General features: G+C 50.7%; 1 protein-coding gene across 1 annotated transcript; it reads right to left on the bottom strand.

Moving 5' to 3' along the window:
• Positions 1-1,136: 1,136 nt before the first annotated feature.
• Positions 1,137-14,889, bottom strand: arb2a (ARB2 cotranscriptional regulator A; the record flags this gene model as incomplete). Its single annotated transcript, XM_067231851.1, is given in 8 exon segments — positions 1,137-1,168; positions 1,606-1,703; positions 1,706-1,796; positions 3,065-3,130; positions 10,719-10,819; positions 13,754-13,855; positions 14,057-14,191; positions 14,812-14,889. Coding segments are annotated over 7 exon segments (590 nt in total), but the record flags the coding sequence as incomplete, so codon positions are not given.
• Positions 14,890-15,359: the final 470 nt, after the last annotated feature.

Below are 15,359 nucleotides of genomic sequence, written 5' to 3' on the forward strand. Positions count from 1 at the left end.
AGTCAGGTCTAAGTACATTCCACTGTCAGCCAGTGTGTGTATGTGTGTGTGTGTGTGTGTGTGTGTGTGTGTGGGGTGTGTGTGTGTGTCTGTTTGCCCAGCTAGTCACAGTCAGGCCTTCCTGTAAATGCCAACATGATGATGTGTCGGGGAGTAAAGGATATGCTGCCTTGTTTACCATGATGAATGGTCACCGCTACTCGCACAATTCTCTGTATCTCGCCTGTCACTTTGGCTCTGAGGAACACAACTCCACAGCAAATGTAATAATAGCCAGACTTACTGTTACAAACACACAAATCACACTCTCTCTCAAGCACGCGGGCACGCACACACACACACTCGGTGGTGCGCACTTTTCTCACGTCTCCAACCTGCTGTGGCGTCAGCCGGCAGACACGTTAGCATTAGTCTTTATGACATTTAGATTAGAGGAAGGGAGGGAGGGAGGGAGGGAGGGAGGGAGGGAGGGAGGGAGGGAGGGAGGGAGGGAGGGAGGGAGGGAGGGAGGGAGGGAGGGAGGGAGGGAGGGAGGGAGGGAGGAGGGAGGGAGGGAGGGAGGGAGGGAGGGAGGGAGGGAGGGAGGGAAGATCTCCCCTAAGTCAATTTGAACGGCGGGCCAATGAAATTACCCAGGTAGCCGTGGCCAGCTTGACAAATGAGCAGTGAGATGAGGATGAAAATCCCTCGACAGTGTGTTGCTTCCAGCAAGTTAACACACACACACACACAGGAAGCAACACACAAGAAAGAAAAATCAAAGTTAAGGTTTACATGTGTGTTCACACCCTCTCACACACACACCCTCTCTCCCCCCCCCCCACACACACACACACACACACAGAGCGGAGATCCCGAGAGCCTACATGCTACAGACGGGGCCCGGAGAGGCAGTGTCGGGCCTCTTAGCAGAGGAGCCCATCAGGAGCGCTCCAGAGATACATCAGCAGCGAGATCCCCTCAGAGGAGAGACCAGCGTGGAGGGGGGGACTCCCGTAGCTTCTTGACACACTTCCTCAGACCTCCTGGTCTTCTCGCTAAGGCGTGCGGAGCCTTCCTTCGTTTCCGTAGAACAAAGCAGCCGCAGTAAGACTACAACAACACCAGGAATAGCTTAGCTCGCCCGCCCCCCTCACCTGCTAAGGTCCTGGTATCTGGGGTACAGCCCCTACAGGGGGTGGGGGAGCCCTTCCAAGCATACACAGAGACAATGCAAGGGGAGGGGATGTGTGTGTGTGTGTGTGCGTGTGCAGGGCAGAGCAGTGATGATCAGGAACCCAGTGACCTGGGGTCTGACCTGCAGCTATGACTCTACACTGAGAGGAGAGATCAGACAGAGAGGGGGGAGAGAGGGAGAGGGAAGGGAGAGGGGAAGAGAGACCCAGAAAGAGAGAGAACAATAGAAAGAGGGAGGAGAGGAAAACTAGAAGATTTTATATATATATATATATATATATATATATAGAACTCCTCTGTACATGCAAACCTCTGCAGGAGAGCGGTGACCACAGCGCCCTGTACAGGTTGACCCCTCCCAGCCCCCCCCCCTACCCCCCACCCAGCGGCCCTCCCCCTCCCGGCCTCCCTCCCCCCAGGTCCCCTTACCTCCATGGCGCGGGTGATGAAGGGGATCTGAGTCCCAGAGTCCAGGTCTTCGTTGATGATGAGGCGGCGGGCCCACTGGCCGGCCCTCACCACCCCGTTCCGTGGATCAGCACCAGCAGCTTGGCCCGGTTCGACAGGGCGTCTGGGCTCAGGTAGATGAAACTCTTGGGCTCATCCTCACTGGCATCCACCTGGACCAGAACACACCGGTAAGGTGAAGAGCAGATCCCCTACTGTACACGTCCTACCCTGGTAGTAATGAAACGTGTTTAGGATGATGAGGTAAAATAGAGGTTGTTTTGTAAACAACGTTTTTTAGGTACTGTTGGGTTCTATGGGTCTTTTTCACTGTAGTTATCTCAGTGTCGTTGGACTTTGGGTTGTGTTTGTATGTGTGTGTGTGTGTGTGTCTCCAATGCGTCTCTCCCAGTATGCCTAAAGGAATCTCTCAAGAGACACACACTGTCCATTAAAGCCATGGGTGGCAGCTGCAAAAAAAAACGTAATCCAAGCAGACAAAGAAAAGTGAGTGGGGGAGAAAATCTCTCCCTTTCTTCTCTTTCTCTCTCTCATTCCCTCTTTCTATACTTGGCTCTGGATAATCTGCTTAAAATCTGCGGCCACAAGTTCAACCCCGATGCAGGTGGACAGACCCCCCGCTACACAATCTCTCTCTCACGCACACGCGCACACACACACACACCAGCTCGCTCTCACACACACCATTTCTCCCTCTCTCGCTTCCGCAATATTTCTCACACACACACACACACACGAGCGGGCGCGTACCCACACAAAGCAGAAAAGAACAATTTTCCACGGGAATAACAAGCTAAATACAGGAGACAGATAAAGCAGTGAGAGAGCGTGGGGCTAATACAACTCTCCAACCCGGGCAGGGTGATTTATGGTCGCTGTTAGTGCTCCACTCCTCCGTCCACCGACACAACACCACCCCTAACATCCCAATAAACACCGCCTGAAATATGAGCGCGCCCGGAGAGAGGGATGCAGAAGGGAAAGGAAAGAGGGAGGAGAGGAACAGATTTCCCCCCCCTTCCAAATAATGGAGATCGAGTTTTGGCGCTCGGCGCCGGGGCCAGGTGAGCGTGGAGGGTGAGAATGACTCCCGGCAGCGTGCAAAGTCGTCGTTGTCGACTGACTTTGGGACTGGAGTGTCACAATACAGTTAGTTTGTTGAGAAGACACTTCGGCAAAAAGGAGGGAGGGAGAGTGTGTGAGAGAGAGAGAGAGAGGATGAGAGAGAGAGAGAGAGAGAGAGAGAGAGAGAGAGAGAGAGAGAGAAATCTGGAAGAGCTTATTCCGGGGAGGACGCAGGAAATCACAATGACACTACGAAGCCCAGCACATTTACATCCATTTTCACATTAATACCCCCTTTAATCTTCCAGGGAAGACATCAAAGGCCAGACGGGTTTGGGGGCTCAGCCTGTCTTACCGGGACGACTTCTCTCGTCATGTTGCACCTGGTCTCCAGAAGCTCATACACATACTGGGTGATGATCTGAAACAAACAGGCAGACGACAGACAAAACTTTATTGATAGCGTGAACTTAAGACAACGACGGGTGAGATGGAAGGTTAATGGATGGAACACAAACCTGACCGTGTGAGCAGATCATATACTATACACTCCTGTTGCACACATACACTGTACTAGATGCAGTACGGCCTGTTCATTTGGCTTGTATTTGTATTCAGAGGTGTGTGTGTGTGTATGTGTGTGCGTGTGGGGGGTGCATGTGTGTGCGTGTTTCTTTAAGTGTGCGTGGGTATGTGTGAGAGAGAAAAAGCAGAGAGAGGGAAAGAGAAAGGGAAGGAGAGCTAATTGAAAGTGTGCCGTGTTCCTGAATCAGAGCGGGGAGTGTTCGGGGGGGTGGGGGGGGGCTCTGTAAGCCCAGGGAGGAAATCTCCGGTCCGGGGAGGGAGAGCTGATGTAAGGTATGTTTATCCCCCTGGCCGCAACGCTGAGGAACTTGTATACAGAGTTGTTCCAACCCCCAGGACAAACATTTCATGGTTCAGTGACATCAACAGTTTTCCCTTTTTCTCGTCCTATTCCTGTCCCCCTCAATCCATCCTCGCCAGCTGAAAACATAAGGTGTGTAGGCCCACTTGTGTGGAAGCGAGGGAGAGATGATCAAAAGTTGTTTGGTTAGACGTGACTTGGCGAGGGTTGACGAGCTAAAAAAACGAAATGAGGGGATTGCTTTGTTGTGGTATTTATCGTCTACCGTGTGTGCCTGCGTGTGTGTGTGTGGGGGGGGGGGGGGGCAGCAGAGAGATCTAAGGGGACAGCCAGAAACAACTGGGTGTCCGCGCGTTTGTGTTAGCGCCGCGCTGTCTACCAGGGTCAGCCTGGGATACAGACTGGCAGCTCACGGTTCGCACTCTGGACGCCTAGCTGACACGGTCTCGCATGTGTCAGACATAGAAGGGAAGTTGAGGGGCCAGGGGCAGCTAGCAGACAGGCTAGCTAGCGAGCTAAGCAGACGGACTAGCTAGCGAGTGTATCCTGATGGGTCATGGATGTAAACGGAAAGCTGTTTATTTATTTGGTATGGCATTACCGTGGTTAATAAGAGTGGGAAATTAGGAAATTAGAAAAATGCTACTTTCAGTGGGAGGTCTTTCGCTTCCTTCAAGACAAGTCAAAAGGGGAAAGTTAATAATATGTGTAATAATGCCCGCGCTCTTTCAAGGCCAAAAGAAACTCATTGCTAAGTTGATTATGCATCAAAAGTACATTATGAACAAAACGATGCAATGGGGATATTAGCCCTGGAGAGCCAATTGCAGGTTAGGGGGACAGAGGGAACGAGATGAAGGATTTTACCATTTGACCCACGTGAATGAGAAACGCGAGGAAGGCCTAAGAGATATAGGCCGCCTCACGTCAGCTAATTCTCTAAAATGTCAGGGCGGCTTGATGAAGACGAAAATGATTCCGGGGCTCAATATGCTAGTGTTTAATGACATCAATAAGCCTCGCAGGAAATTTCATTTGCGCTACATTATTTGTTCAGCGCCTCAGGTGGCCTGGGGACCATGTGATATGGGGAGAGACGGGAGGGAGGGAGAGGGGGAGAGGGGGGGGATGGATGGAGGGATGGAAGGAAGGAGCGAAAGGAGGAGGGAGGGAGGAGGGGAGGGATTGGGGACGGTGGGTGGGCCGAGAGTGGACCAGTACGAATTTAGCCTGCAAGAAAACCAGCCATTTCTTAATAAGTGTATGTTTTGGTGTGTGTGTGTGTGTGTGTGTGCGCGCTCTCCATATGGACAGTCAGATGGTCCACAGAAGCAGTCATTGTTCAGACTTGCAGACCTGGGGTCATGTCAGAGGAGGAAGAGGATTAGATTCACATGAGGAAGTGCTGGTCTGAGATCAGTATCGCCGCAGGCCCGGGTTTAAACCCACCTCAGGTCCAATGAACCGCAGAATCATACAATAACAAACTCACTGTATCCTATGGCTACACAGAAACACACACACAGACACATTCAGACACACACACTCACTCCCTTCTCTGCGTGGGCCTCTTGCTGCCATCTCTGCAGCAGATCAGCGTAATAAGGAGAAGCCTTTTTTTTTTTTTTTGTCACATAATTAACACAGTGTTATTAGCAGCAGAATGGAAGGGGCCTGCAGGTAAGGAGTGCTAAGTGGCTCCACTTCCAGGAGTGGAGAGAACCCGAGGGGGCCGGAGGGAGCCACCCAGCACTATTGAGATGGGCCCCCGGAGCAGACCACAGCCTGGTGATGGGAGCTAGCCCCCGAGGCTGTGGGGGGGGGGGCATCCTAATCCTGCCAAGGCGCCGCCTCCTACTGCCGCCGCCGCCGCTGACGGTGGAGGTGAGGACAAGGCCGGGATGAGCCCCCCCCCCCCCCCCCGCCCCCGAGTCCCGAGGACGACGCCGGGGTTAGTTTAGGGAGGAAGAGTTGTGGTGAGGAGCCGAGGAGAGAGGGGGGGGATCAGGGAGGAAGGAAGGGCTCAGAGGCAGGGGGGGGTAATCTAGAGGAGTCTTTTGGGTTTTGCCAAAGCCCACATCGGGGAGCAGCTGAGAGAGATGAAGGGAGTGCGGGGGAGAGGGACGGAGGAATAGCTGGCCTTGACCGGGTGCGTGTGACTGGGTGGCCCAATGTTATCCCACCTGACCTCACTCAGCCCCACCCCTCCCTCCCCTCTCTTCTCAGGAACAACATCCCCGGAACACACACACACACACACCTCCCCTCTCTATGACCCCCATCTTGCATTGACTCATGGCTAAAAGGTATTAATGAAGACCTATGTGACGGTAAGTCTATTTGTAAACCCTACTGGCGGTCAAATAAATATGGGGAGGCCCCCCATCGGAAAGGAAGAGCGAAAGAGAGAGGGGAGAGAGAGAGAGGGAGAGAGGGAGAGAGATCAAGACCTCCCACATTGAGTGTTTTGTGCGTGTGTGTGCGTGTGTGTAATACTCTCTGATTACAGCGGTCATGCTTGGTCAGGGCTGACCGTTCTCGTGGGCGATAAGGAGATGATCTACCGGACATGGAGGAAGGGGGGGGGGGGGGGGGCCTGGGGGGGGGGGGTTCAGGGGGTGTATGAAAGTGTAAGCCTTGCAATGACCACCACACTGCGGGCATGCAAGTAGCTTGACCAGGTGCTTGAAAGACAGACCTGCTCTCACACACACACACACACGCGCACACACACACGCACGCACACACACGCATCCACACTGACAGTCGGCCGGCACAGTTCCCTCTCTGAAAGCCACTCAGCCATATATACGTGCGGGGCGGCAAGATCAAAGCCGTTTCCATAATGAAAGTTTAGGCTCTGCTCCATCAGCGACAGCACCCAGAGAAGAAGCGTCCCTCCAGCCCGGGAATAGAGGGGGGGGGGGGGACTAAATCCCTCCACGCAAGCCTGCCACAGCATGGGCGGCTGAGCAAAGCCAACAGCAAGAGAGAGAGAGAGAGAGAGAGAGAGAGAGAGAGAGGAGAGAGAGAGAGAGAGAGAGAGAGAGAGAGAGAGAGAGAGAGAGAGAGAGCAAGAGGAGATGAGGATGGTGTTTATTTAAAGGCTGCCTTGTACGACAACAGGCAGAGAATTAAAATAGGGCCCATTGTTGTCTGCGTGCAGTCAGTAAGTCTGCCGAGCGGGGGGGGGGGGGGGGGGGGGGGGGGGGGGAACAAAGACGCAGGGAGCGCGCTCGCAGGCAGCGACTCCCAGAAGGGCTCCGTGCTGCTGCTGTGTCGGGGTGGGGGGGGGGGGGAGACAGAGGGGAGGGAGTGAGAGTTAGGCAGTAAGAGGGGTAGAAAGGGTGAGCAATAGTGAGTGTGTGTGTGTGCGCGAGAGAGAGAGAGAGAGAGAGAGAAAGAGAGAGAGAGAGAGAGCTCTTCTTTCTAAGCAGAAAGTGTCTTTCTACTTTAAGGCCGTCTATTGACCAGTGCGGGGGTCAACAAAGACCAGCAAAGGTCAAATCCTCTCTGACTGTCCTCCATCGCTCCCACCTTCTACCACTGTCCCTCCATTCCTCCTTCTCTCCAGATTTCCAGCACTAGGGGCATTTTACGATGGATTGGAGTCAACAAATCAAGAGACAGCTGCCATTTGCTGTCTCTCTTTAAGGGAGATTCTTTTCTGCTGTGAGCAGAACAGCCCATGACTGAAGGGTCCCAGTAGGAGGTCTAGGGATCCAATGGAGTGAGTGTTATGTGTGTGTGTGTGTGTGTGTGTCTGTTAAGCATGGGGGAAGCCACCATCCATACAGGGGCCACAGTCCACACGGATACCGATGCTGCCTTTGAGATCCTACTATTGACTGTACAAAGTAGAGAGCCGTTTGCACAGTGCAAATGAGTGTGTGCGTGTGTGAGAGAGACTGCGCACGAGAGAAAGGAAGAGATAGGAAAGGGGAGAGAAAATCTTGATAATACAGCCATCTGGCTGAGTTTGCTTCATTAGAATATTGTATATCTGTGAGTGCGTGTGTGTGTGTGTGCGTGTGTGTGTGTGTGTGAGTGTGATTACACAGATGCAGGCAGAGGATAGAAAAACCCTCATTTATTAACAGCTTAATACTGTTCCATCTGGGTCTGGCCCTAGCCTTGTGTACTTGTCACCCATCAGGGGAAACTATCGCTTACAGCCGGAATTACACCATCACTGAGCCTTACACAGGTTGAGGTGACCCTGCCCACACACACACACACACACACACACACACGCGCATTCTCTCACACTCCCAGATACGCACTCCCGCATGCGCGCACACTCCCACGCATGCGTGCACATTCACACTCCCACACACACACACATCACATGCTACTGAAAGAACAGGGTGTTCCCAACCCAAGCCGGCACACACCCTCTAAAGACATGTCAGCAAGGCAGACAAACAAGCGTACGACTGTCCGACTAGAAAGCCCTCCCAGGCGTAGGAGACGGGGGCTCAGCGGAGCGCATCTCTCCACGACGCCTCATCCCATCGCGTCTACGTGTGTGTGTCCACGCACGCTGAGTCGTATTAACACACCCACTAAAGACAATTGGGGGACGTGTTAACACAGAGAGAACGGGTAACGGCTGAGCGCGCGTAAGGAGGGGTTTCAATTTCCCTCTGGCCACACACGCACACACACACGTCCGCACACACACGTCCACACACACAAAACCACACACACGTGCACACAAACACTACATTTTAGCCTGACAGTGCGGAACCAGGCTCGGGGTTGTATTCCGACGTTGTTATTTAATCACTCGAGTCCCTGTGAACACAACTATCTTAAAGTAGGCACACACACGCGCGCGCTGCGCACACACAAGCCGAGATACGAGCGCAACGGGAATGTTGGAGGTATGCACGGCTGCCGCAGTTCATTAGTCGTCCTCAAACCAGGCAAAGTGAATCATCAAAGCGCTTTCTGAAATATCTCCATATTCCCATGATAATTACGAGAACGTCTGCTAAGGAAGAGCAGGAGCTCGCTCAAATCACGTGCACGCCCCCCCCCCCCCCCACCCCCCCCACCCGGTATTCAAACCCAGCTGTGAGCCTATCCCTTTCGCATGCGCCCCTAAACCAAGACATCTTCCACCCATCCCTCCATCCTCCACCCATCCCTCCATTCAGACGAGGCTGAAGTGCAAATTGGACATCTGGTGCTGTGATGCCTCTGACAATGCAGCCCGTCGTCGCCCCGCACGTGCCATCCGCGCGAGCTCCCCACCGCAGACCGGCTTGTCAACGCGGAAGAAAAAATTATAATATATGTGGAGAAGAAAAAGAAGAAGAAGAAGAAGAAAGAAAAAAAAGAAGACAGCTAGTGGTTGAGAGAGCGGGGGAGGGAGGGGGGAGAGAGAAAGGGACAGGGTGCGGAGGGGCGCCGTTCACCGCGTCCAGGGACAGACGGGCGAGGGCGCCTCGACTCCTTGCACCCCCCCCCCCCCCGTCTCGCGCAGCCTTTACAGTGCATTGTTGGTACAGGTGGGGGCTCTCTCGAACGGCTGATTGAGGGCATGGCGGAGGGGGGAGGGGGGCGGCGGCGGGGGGCATCGTACGGAGAGACGGAGGCTTTATCTCCCTCTCACCATCAACCCTTGACCCGTCTTCACGTGCTCCCGCACTTCCATCCAGCAACACTCTCCTCAAAAGATGCAGTGACTGGTCTGAGCAGTGGGGGGGTGAAGTCCCTCTCTCCCCTGCAAACCACTTTACCAGGTGCAGAAGGACGACACAGCCGCCTGGATACAAAAGATGAACACGGGCTCCGAGTTGGTGCGTGGCTAGACGGCGGCCGCAAAGATGTTTCATTGGTTTCCAGACAGGGTCTGCTCTGGTCCAGGAACTCGCTAGCAAGAACCAATAGGAGAACACGTCATGGTCGAGTCCTGGTTTGGTTGTGACAGGAGATCAAACCTACTGATGTAGGGCTATTCTGTCTGACTGCAGACTCTGCCACTGGTCTGGGAATAGAGCAACGCTAACCGTTGTCTAGCTCAGCTCTTTAGCTTGGATCAACACTTGTATTCACTAGCACAGCCAGAACCAAAACGGACTTCCTTTACGAAAAAGAGAGACTTTTTTTGTTGTTAAACCTCAGAATCAAATTAGCATACATCCTCCTCCTTCCATCTAAACGAGTTGTTCCCCTCTGATGTGGAGGTTCAGGAAGTTTAAACACCCGTGTGTTCTTTGGGCTGCTCGCTACCAAATGTTTGCTCGCAGCTTTCTAGATGTTCGGAGATACATCCGCCGCCAAAAGAGAGGGAGCGTTCACCAAAGGCTAGCTCTCAAAGGAGCTACCTGGATTAGACATAAAGAACACACAGGTAATCCCACCAAAGAGTCAATCGTTGCCTTTGAACTTCAAAGAATGAACAGAACAATTAAAGCCAAATAGCGGGGGGATGCAAATGAAGAAATATTACAAAAGAAAACATTTGTCTGATTAGCTTATGCATATTGCATGGCCTGAGACATTGTTGGAGAGTGATGGATTGCTGATGAACGTATAGATAGAGATGAGAGTTGTTCTGTTATCAGAACAACTTGGGCTGAGTGGCACGTTGACACCTACACATTCTGATCACTGGGTTGTCATGGTAAGTTTCTAAACCCGAGTGCCTATCCTTGAAAGTCCTTGTCTTTACAAACACTGTGTGTCTCTCTCTCTCTCCACACACACACACACACACACACACACACACACACACACACACACACACACACACACACACACACACACACACACACAGGCTTCCAGATATCAAATGATAGTTATTGCAATTTCAAAAATCTGAGAGTACAGGTACATCCCATCCATCATTAAAGTGTTCCCCTTAATAATTCAAAACAATCATTTTTTTATAGTTTACTTGAGTCAAAATCATTCCCTTTCTCTTTTTTTAATTAACTACCTCAGGTACGTTATGGTGATTTTTTTTTTTTAAGACTTTGAGCAAGGATATCTTTTGAAGAGACCAGCACTGGGTGCAAAACAGATTTCCAGAGTGCCGGCATGTGTTCTGACAGGTGATGAGGAGGAGTGTGGTGGTGGGTGAGTGGTAGGGAGGGCAGGGACTACAGCATACCTCTCCCAGCGCCTCGTATCTCTTCTGGTTCCAGCGGTGGAGGTCCTCCCTGGCGTTGAACACAAAGGCCTCTCCGGTCTTAATGTGTCTCAGCTGGCCTTCTGATACCACACAGGAAGGCAGGCAGGCAGGCAGACAGGAAGGCACAGACAGAGAGACAGACAGACAGACAGACAGACAGAGAAAGAGAGAGACAGACAGACAGACAGAGAGACAGACAGACAGAGAAAGAGAGAGACAGACAGACAGAGAGACAGACAGACAGACAGGGGGAAAAGACAAGACAGAGTGAAAACAAGGTCAATATTTGCTTGTTCAAACCCTCCAGTATAGTTGTACAGCACATTCACTGGCCTCCGTTGTGTTGTTGTGCTTTCATGAGTCATTCAACTCTGGCTCAAATCGTCCACTTGCTCACCCAGAGGTATACCCTGTTCAAACTGTCTTGGAGGCTAATGTTGGGAGCACGGCTAAGCACGGGGAGGAGGGAGAGAGCGTGCTTGTTAGGTCTCCGCCTCCATCTGTACACACTGAAGTAGTTCCGCCTGTCAAAAGAAGCAAACTAGCTTTGACCTTGAGTTCAGAGTGAGCCGAGACCCTGCTTGGCTTGCCTGCATCTCTCTCTCTCTCTCTCTCTCTCTCTCTCTCTCTCTCTCTCTCTCTCTCTCCCTTCATGCAATTAAAAGCCTTTGGCTGCCGTTCCCCCATCTGGCAGGTACAAGGACCGTGGACGCACAGCACTCTTCCAGTCACGACTCCAATGGCCTTCTGGGACGTCTGGCAGAGCGGGCCCGGACAGCTGGTGTGGCGGAAACTCACCCTCTCTCTCCCCTTCTTTCTCTCTGCATCCCTGTCTTTCTCTCTCCCTCGCTCTCTCTCTCTCTCTCTCTCTCTCCACCGCTCTGGCCACCTTGTGCTGGCCTACCTCTGTATTTCTTCCCAGATCTGAGGACAGGCTGGGGGATGCGGGGTGGAGGGGGGGTGGCACCGCGACCAACACAACTGTTCCTCACACTCCCTTTGAGGCTGTGGTTTGGGTGGCAGCCAAGCGGCCTTCACTGTGGACCACCCCCCACCACCTCCCCCCCCCCCAGGCTCAGGGCCATGCCCAGCCAGGTGGCACTACCGTCAGCCACGAGCCGCCGGCCGTCGACACACACTCCCACCCCAGGGAGGCTGAGCAACAGCGCCGATTAGTTGAGCCGGCGAGTAAATCCTCCACAGTTTACAAACAGGGATATTAACCTAAAATAAATTTCATGCAAATTTGGCGCCAGCCGTGGGGAGAACTTTTCAACACCTGTGTGTCTGGTACATCCACAGCCCGGGTTAATTTACTAATAAAGACAAAATGAGCAACAAGCAAAACGTAATCTTTGGAGGGAGAGCAATTTAAGATTACCTCTATTTCTGTTAAATCCTCCAAATATAGACCTGCAGAATGAGGCCATCTATCCTGCAGTTGACACAGCCAGATAATGAAGCGCTAAACAGTGTTAAATTGAATTGTGACCTCTATCATACGACTGCAAAATGCATAAAAATAAATAATAAAAAAAAACACTGAAATAGTACAAAGTACACATACTTCACCCAAACTGCCATTGTGGTCTCATATTTCCTCAATTACTACACATTAACAGCAGAGATACATGTTTCGAGGAGATTGCGCAATTATTCTCCTCCTTTAAATGACACAATCGCATCTTCTTCATCGCCACGGTAATCTTACCTTACCTCATGTGGTGAGTTTTACAACGTTGGCTTTTGCGGGGAGCTGTTAGACAACATATTTTGGCAAGGGCTTCCAAACAACTTGGAGCATGGAGCGGAGGAGGGGGAGAGGAGGGGGAACACAGGTTTGAAAAGGAACCCACACAAAATTACCTTGAGAAATCAATTATGTATTCATAGAGGGGAGCCGAGGAGGACCTGGGAACAGTAGCGACTAACAGAAGGAAGAGAGGATCTTAATGAAACTCTTACATGCGAGGTGTGCGTGAGACAGAGAGACAGAGAGAGAGTTCGGCTCCATCGCCTCAACAACACATCATCTCCGAGGAATACGTTTTTCTCAACTTTTCTCCCCTTTTCCGTCGTAATTAGCATTCTGCTCTCAATTTAGGGGCTTAATTAGGTGTACATAACCTTGGATTTCCTAGTAATGAAAAACCGGAGGGCTACTGTGATGAAGCCATCATCTTTAGTGATTAAGATACCCGCAACAATTGTACACAGACTCATATTTTTTCTCTTCATTACATGGTCAAATTAAAAACTTTTTGGAACCAGGGTGGTGCTCTAACAATGACTCCCGGCCATGGCAGCGGTGAGCTGGCTATAGACAGAGCCTGGGGGAAGAGTGAAGTTTTAATAGAAATGATATTCCTCACAAACAGAGGGACAGAAAGAGAGACAGGGACAAAGAGAGAGAGAGAGAGAGAGCTCCTCCTCTCTCTCTCTCTCTCTCTCTCTCTCTCTCTCTCTCTCTCTCTCTCTCTCTCGGCAGTCTGTGCCGGCCCGTCCACCCGTTCCTAAAAGACGGTGAGACTATGCTAATGCTCCGTCAGGCACAGTGCAAGGCTGAGTAGGTTACTGACAGGCTGTGGAATACACAACATGTCCTCTCCTCATGCAGTCACAGGGACGCCGGGGAGAGACGGGGGAGAGCCGGGGGAGAGCCGGGGAAGAGACGGGGGAGAGACAGGGGAGATGGTGACAGAAAGCAGCACAACAGGAGAGGCCACGTTTGGGGAATACTAAGAGCCAGGAACACAGACACCCCACACCTGTACTGGCACGGTAGGGACTGTGGGGAGATGGGTTTCCTGGAGCTGTCAAACAGAAAGCCAACTGTATGATGTCTTGAATGAAACCCGAGAAATTTGCCTTCCAAACTTAATACCGGTGTTATGTCTGAGTTATAGGCAGCAGTGATCACAATATTGGCTTACAGAGGTTAAATGTCACCCTTGAGGACTGGTGAACAACATGACGGTATAGGACGCAACACGAGTGCCTGTTGTCGCACTCACGCTCGTTGAAGGCGTACTCAAACTCCTCCAGGGTCTTGGGGAAGATGAGGGGGGGCTCGTCTTTTTTCATCAGCTCATCCAAGTCGATCCTGGATAGCAGATCTGAGACCAGGCCACAAGGGGGGAGAGGGGGAGAGAGAGAGAGAGAGAGAGAGAGAGAGAGAGAGAGAGAGAGAGAGAGAGAGAGAGAGAGAGAGAGAGAGAGAGAGAGAGAGAGAGAGAGAGAGAGAGAATCAGTTGTTTTAGAAAAAGCAAAGTTTGATACTGTGAGAGAATTATGATGAGAGAAAATAAACTCCTTACCTTTCAGGGCGGTTGTTTTCTCCTTATCTTCTTGGCCGGCAACCTGGGCCATGGTTATCCACAGAATGAATGGCAGGAACGCACAAGGATGAGTAAGCATGGGTCTCCTGGTCTCGTGGGTCACTGTAGGTTGGCCTAGATTAAGTGAAATGCATAATGTTAAAATGGTAGGCTAAATATATTTATTGACGTTATTATATGTTATTAACAGAACAGTTGGACTGCTGGAGTCTCAGCATCTGGGGTAGCCCACATAATGTTGACTCGTCATGATAACATAATATATATATATTATAATTTTTTTCTTTAGAAATCAATTAATTTGATTGAAATTGTCAACAAAGCTGTAACTTGGTTATAAATGTGTAAAAACATTGAGTAAGGTAAGCGACATTATTTTGGAGTAGGCAGGATGTTTTGGCGGCAGGAGTATGACACGGCGAGCACTGGCAACATTGTTGTTAAACATACGAGAGTATGTCACGCACACGTGTTGTTAAACTTGCACAACAAAGGCTGCTACTGTAAGCACTGGAATCCAAGTATATATGCATGTATTATCCAATATGGTGATTAAACAAGTAGTTAACACAAACTATGGTATTTATAATTAGCAGGGAATGTGAGCATGCACTCAACAAGTAAAGGAACTCGAACTGTTTTGATGAGACGAGAGCCGATAAAAATGAAATACAGTGCAAGTGAAAGACCGACAGCCTAATTTAGAATCATGCATTTTTGCTTTAACCACATACCATTACTATCGACTGTCCAGTATCCTGTGCTTCCTTGTTGTTTATAAAACAGGAAGGAATCGTAGTGATACGGAAAGCCAGGACGCTTCCGGGTTACTGAGACAACCGACGATCAGGAATTTTTAAAGACACAGCCACACACTATCCACATCGACAACGATGAAACACGTTCTCACCAGCATTGTATGAATAAAAGAATAGATTTTCAGTTCTTGAATCGACGTCTTAGACACTAATAATAACTACATAGAGGTTATACCCAATGTGCTCTGAGCACTTGTTATGCATGGGTTTATTCTGACAATTGAAATCGAAAACATTCTGTATCAAAGCCAATTCGAGAGGAGAAACCAGGTGGCATTGAATGATAAATGCTCCCCACAAATAACGAAAATGTTTATGTAGGTTTGTGCTCTATCTCCTTATATACCCTATTCAAATCTGTGCTTATTCTTTCACAAATTCAATTGCGACTGTGATGCCATACAATACCTGCCTACATTTCCCCTTGACCTTGAGTGATGTCTCTTATGAGTGAGATATCTGTG

The sequence above is a fragment of the Osmerus mordax genome (genome assembly GCF_038355195.1).
Source record: "Osmerus mordax isolate fOsmMor3 chromosome 28 unlocalized genomic scaffold, fOsmMor3.pri SUPER_28_unloc_2, whole genome shotgun sequence".
Lineage (NCBI taxonomy): Eukaryota > Metazoa > Chordata > Actinopteri > Osmeriformes > Osmeridae > Osmerus > Osmerus mordax.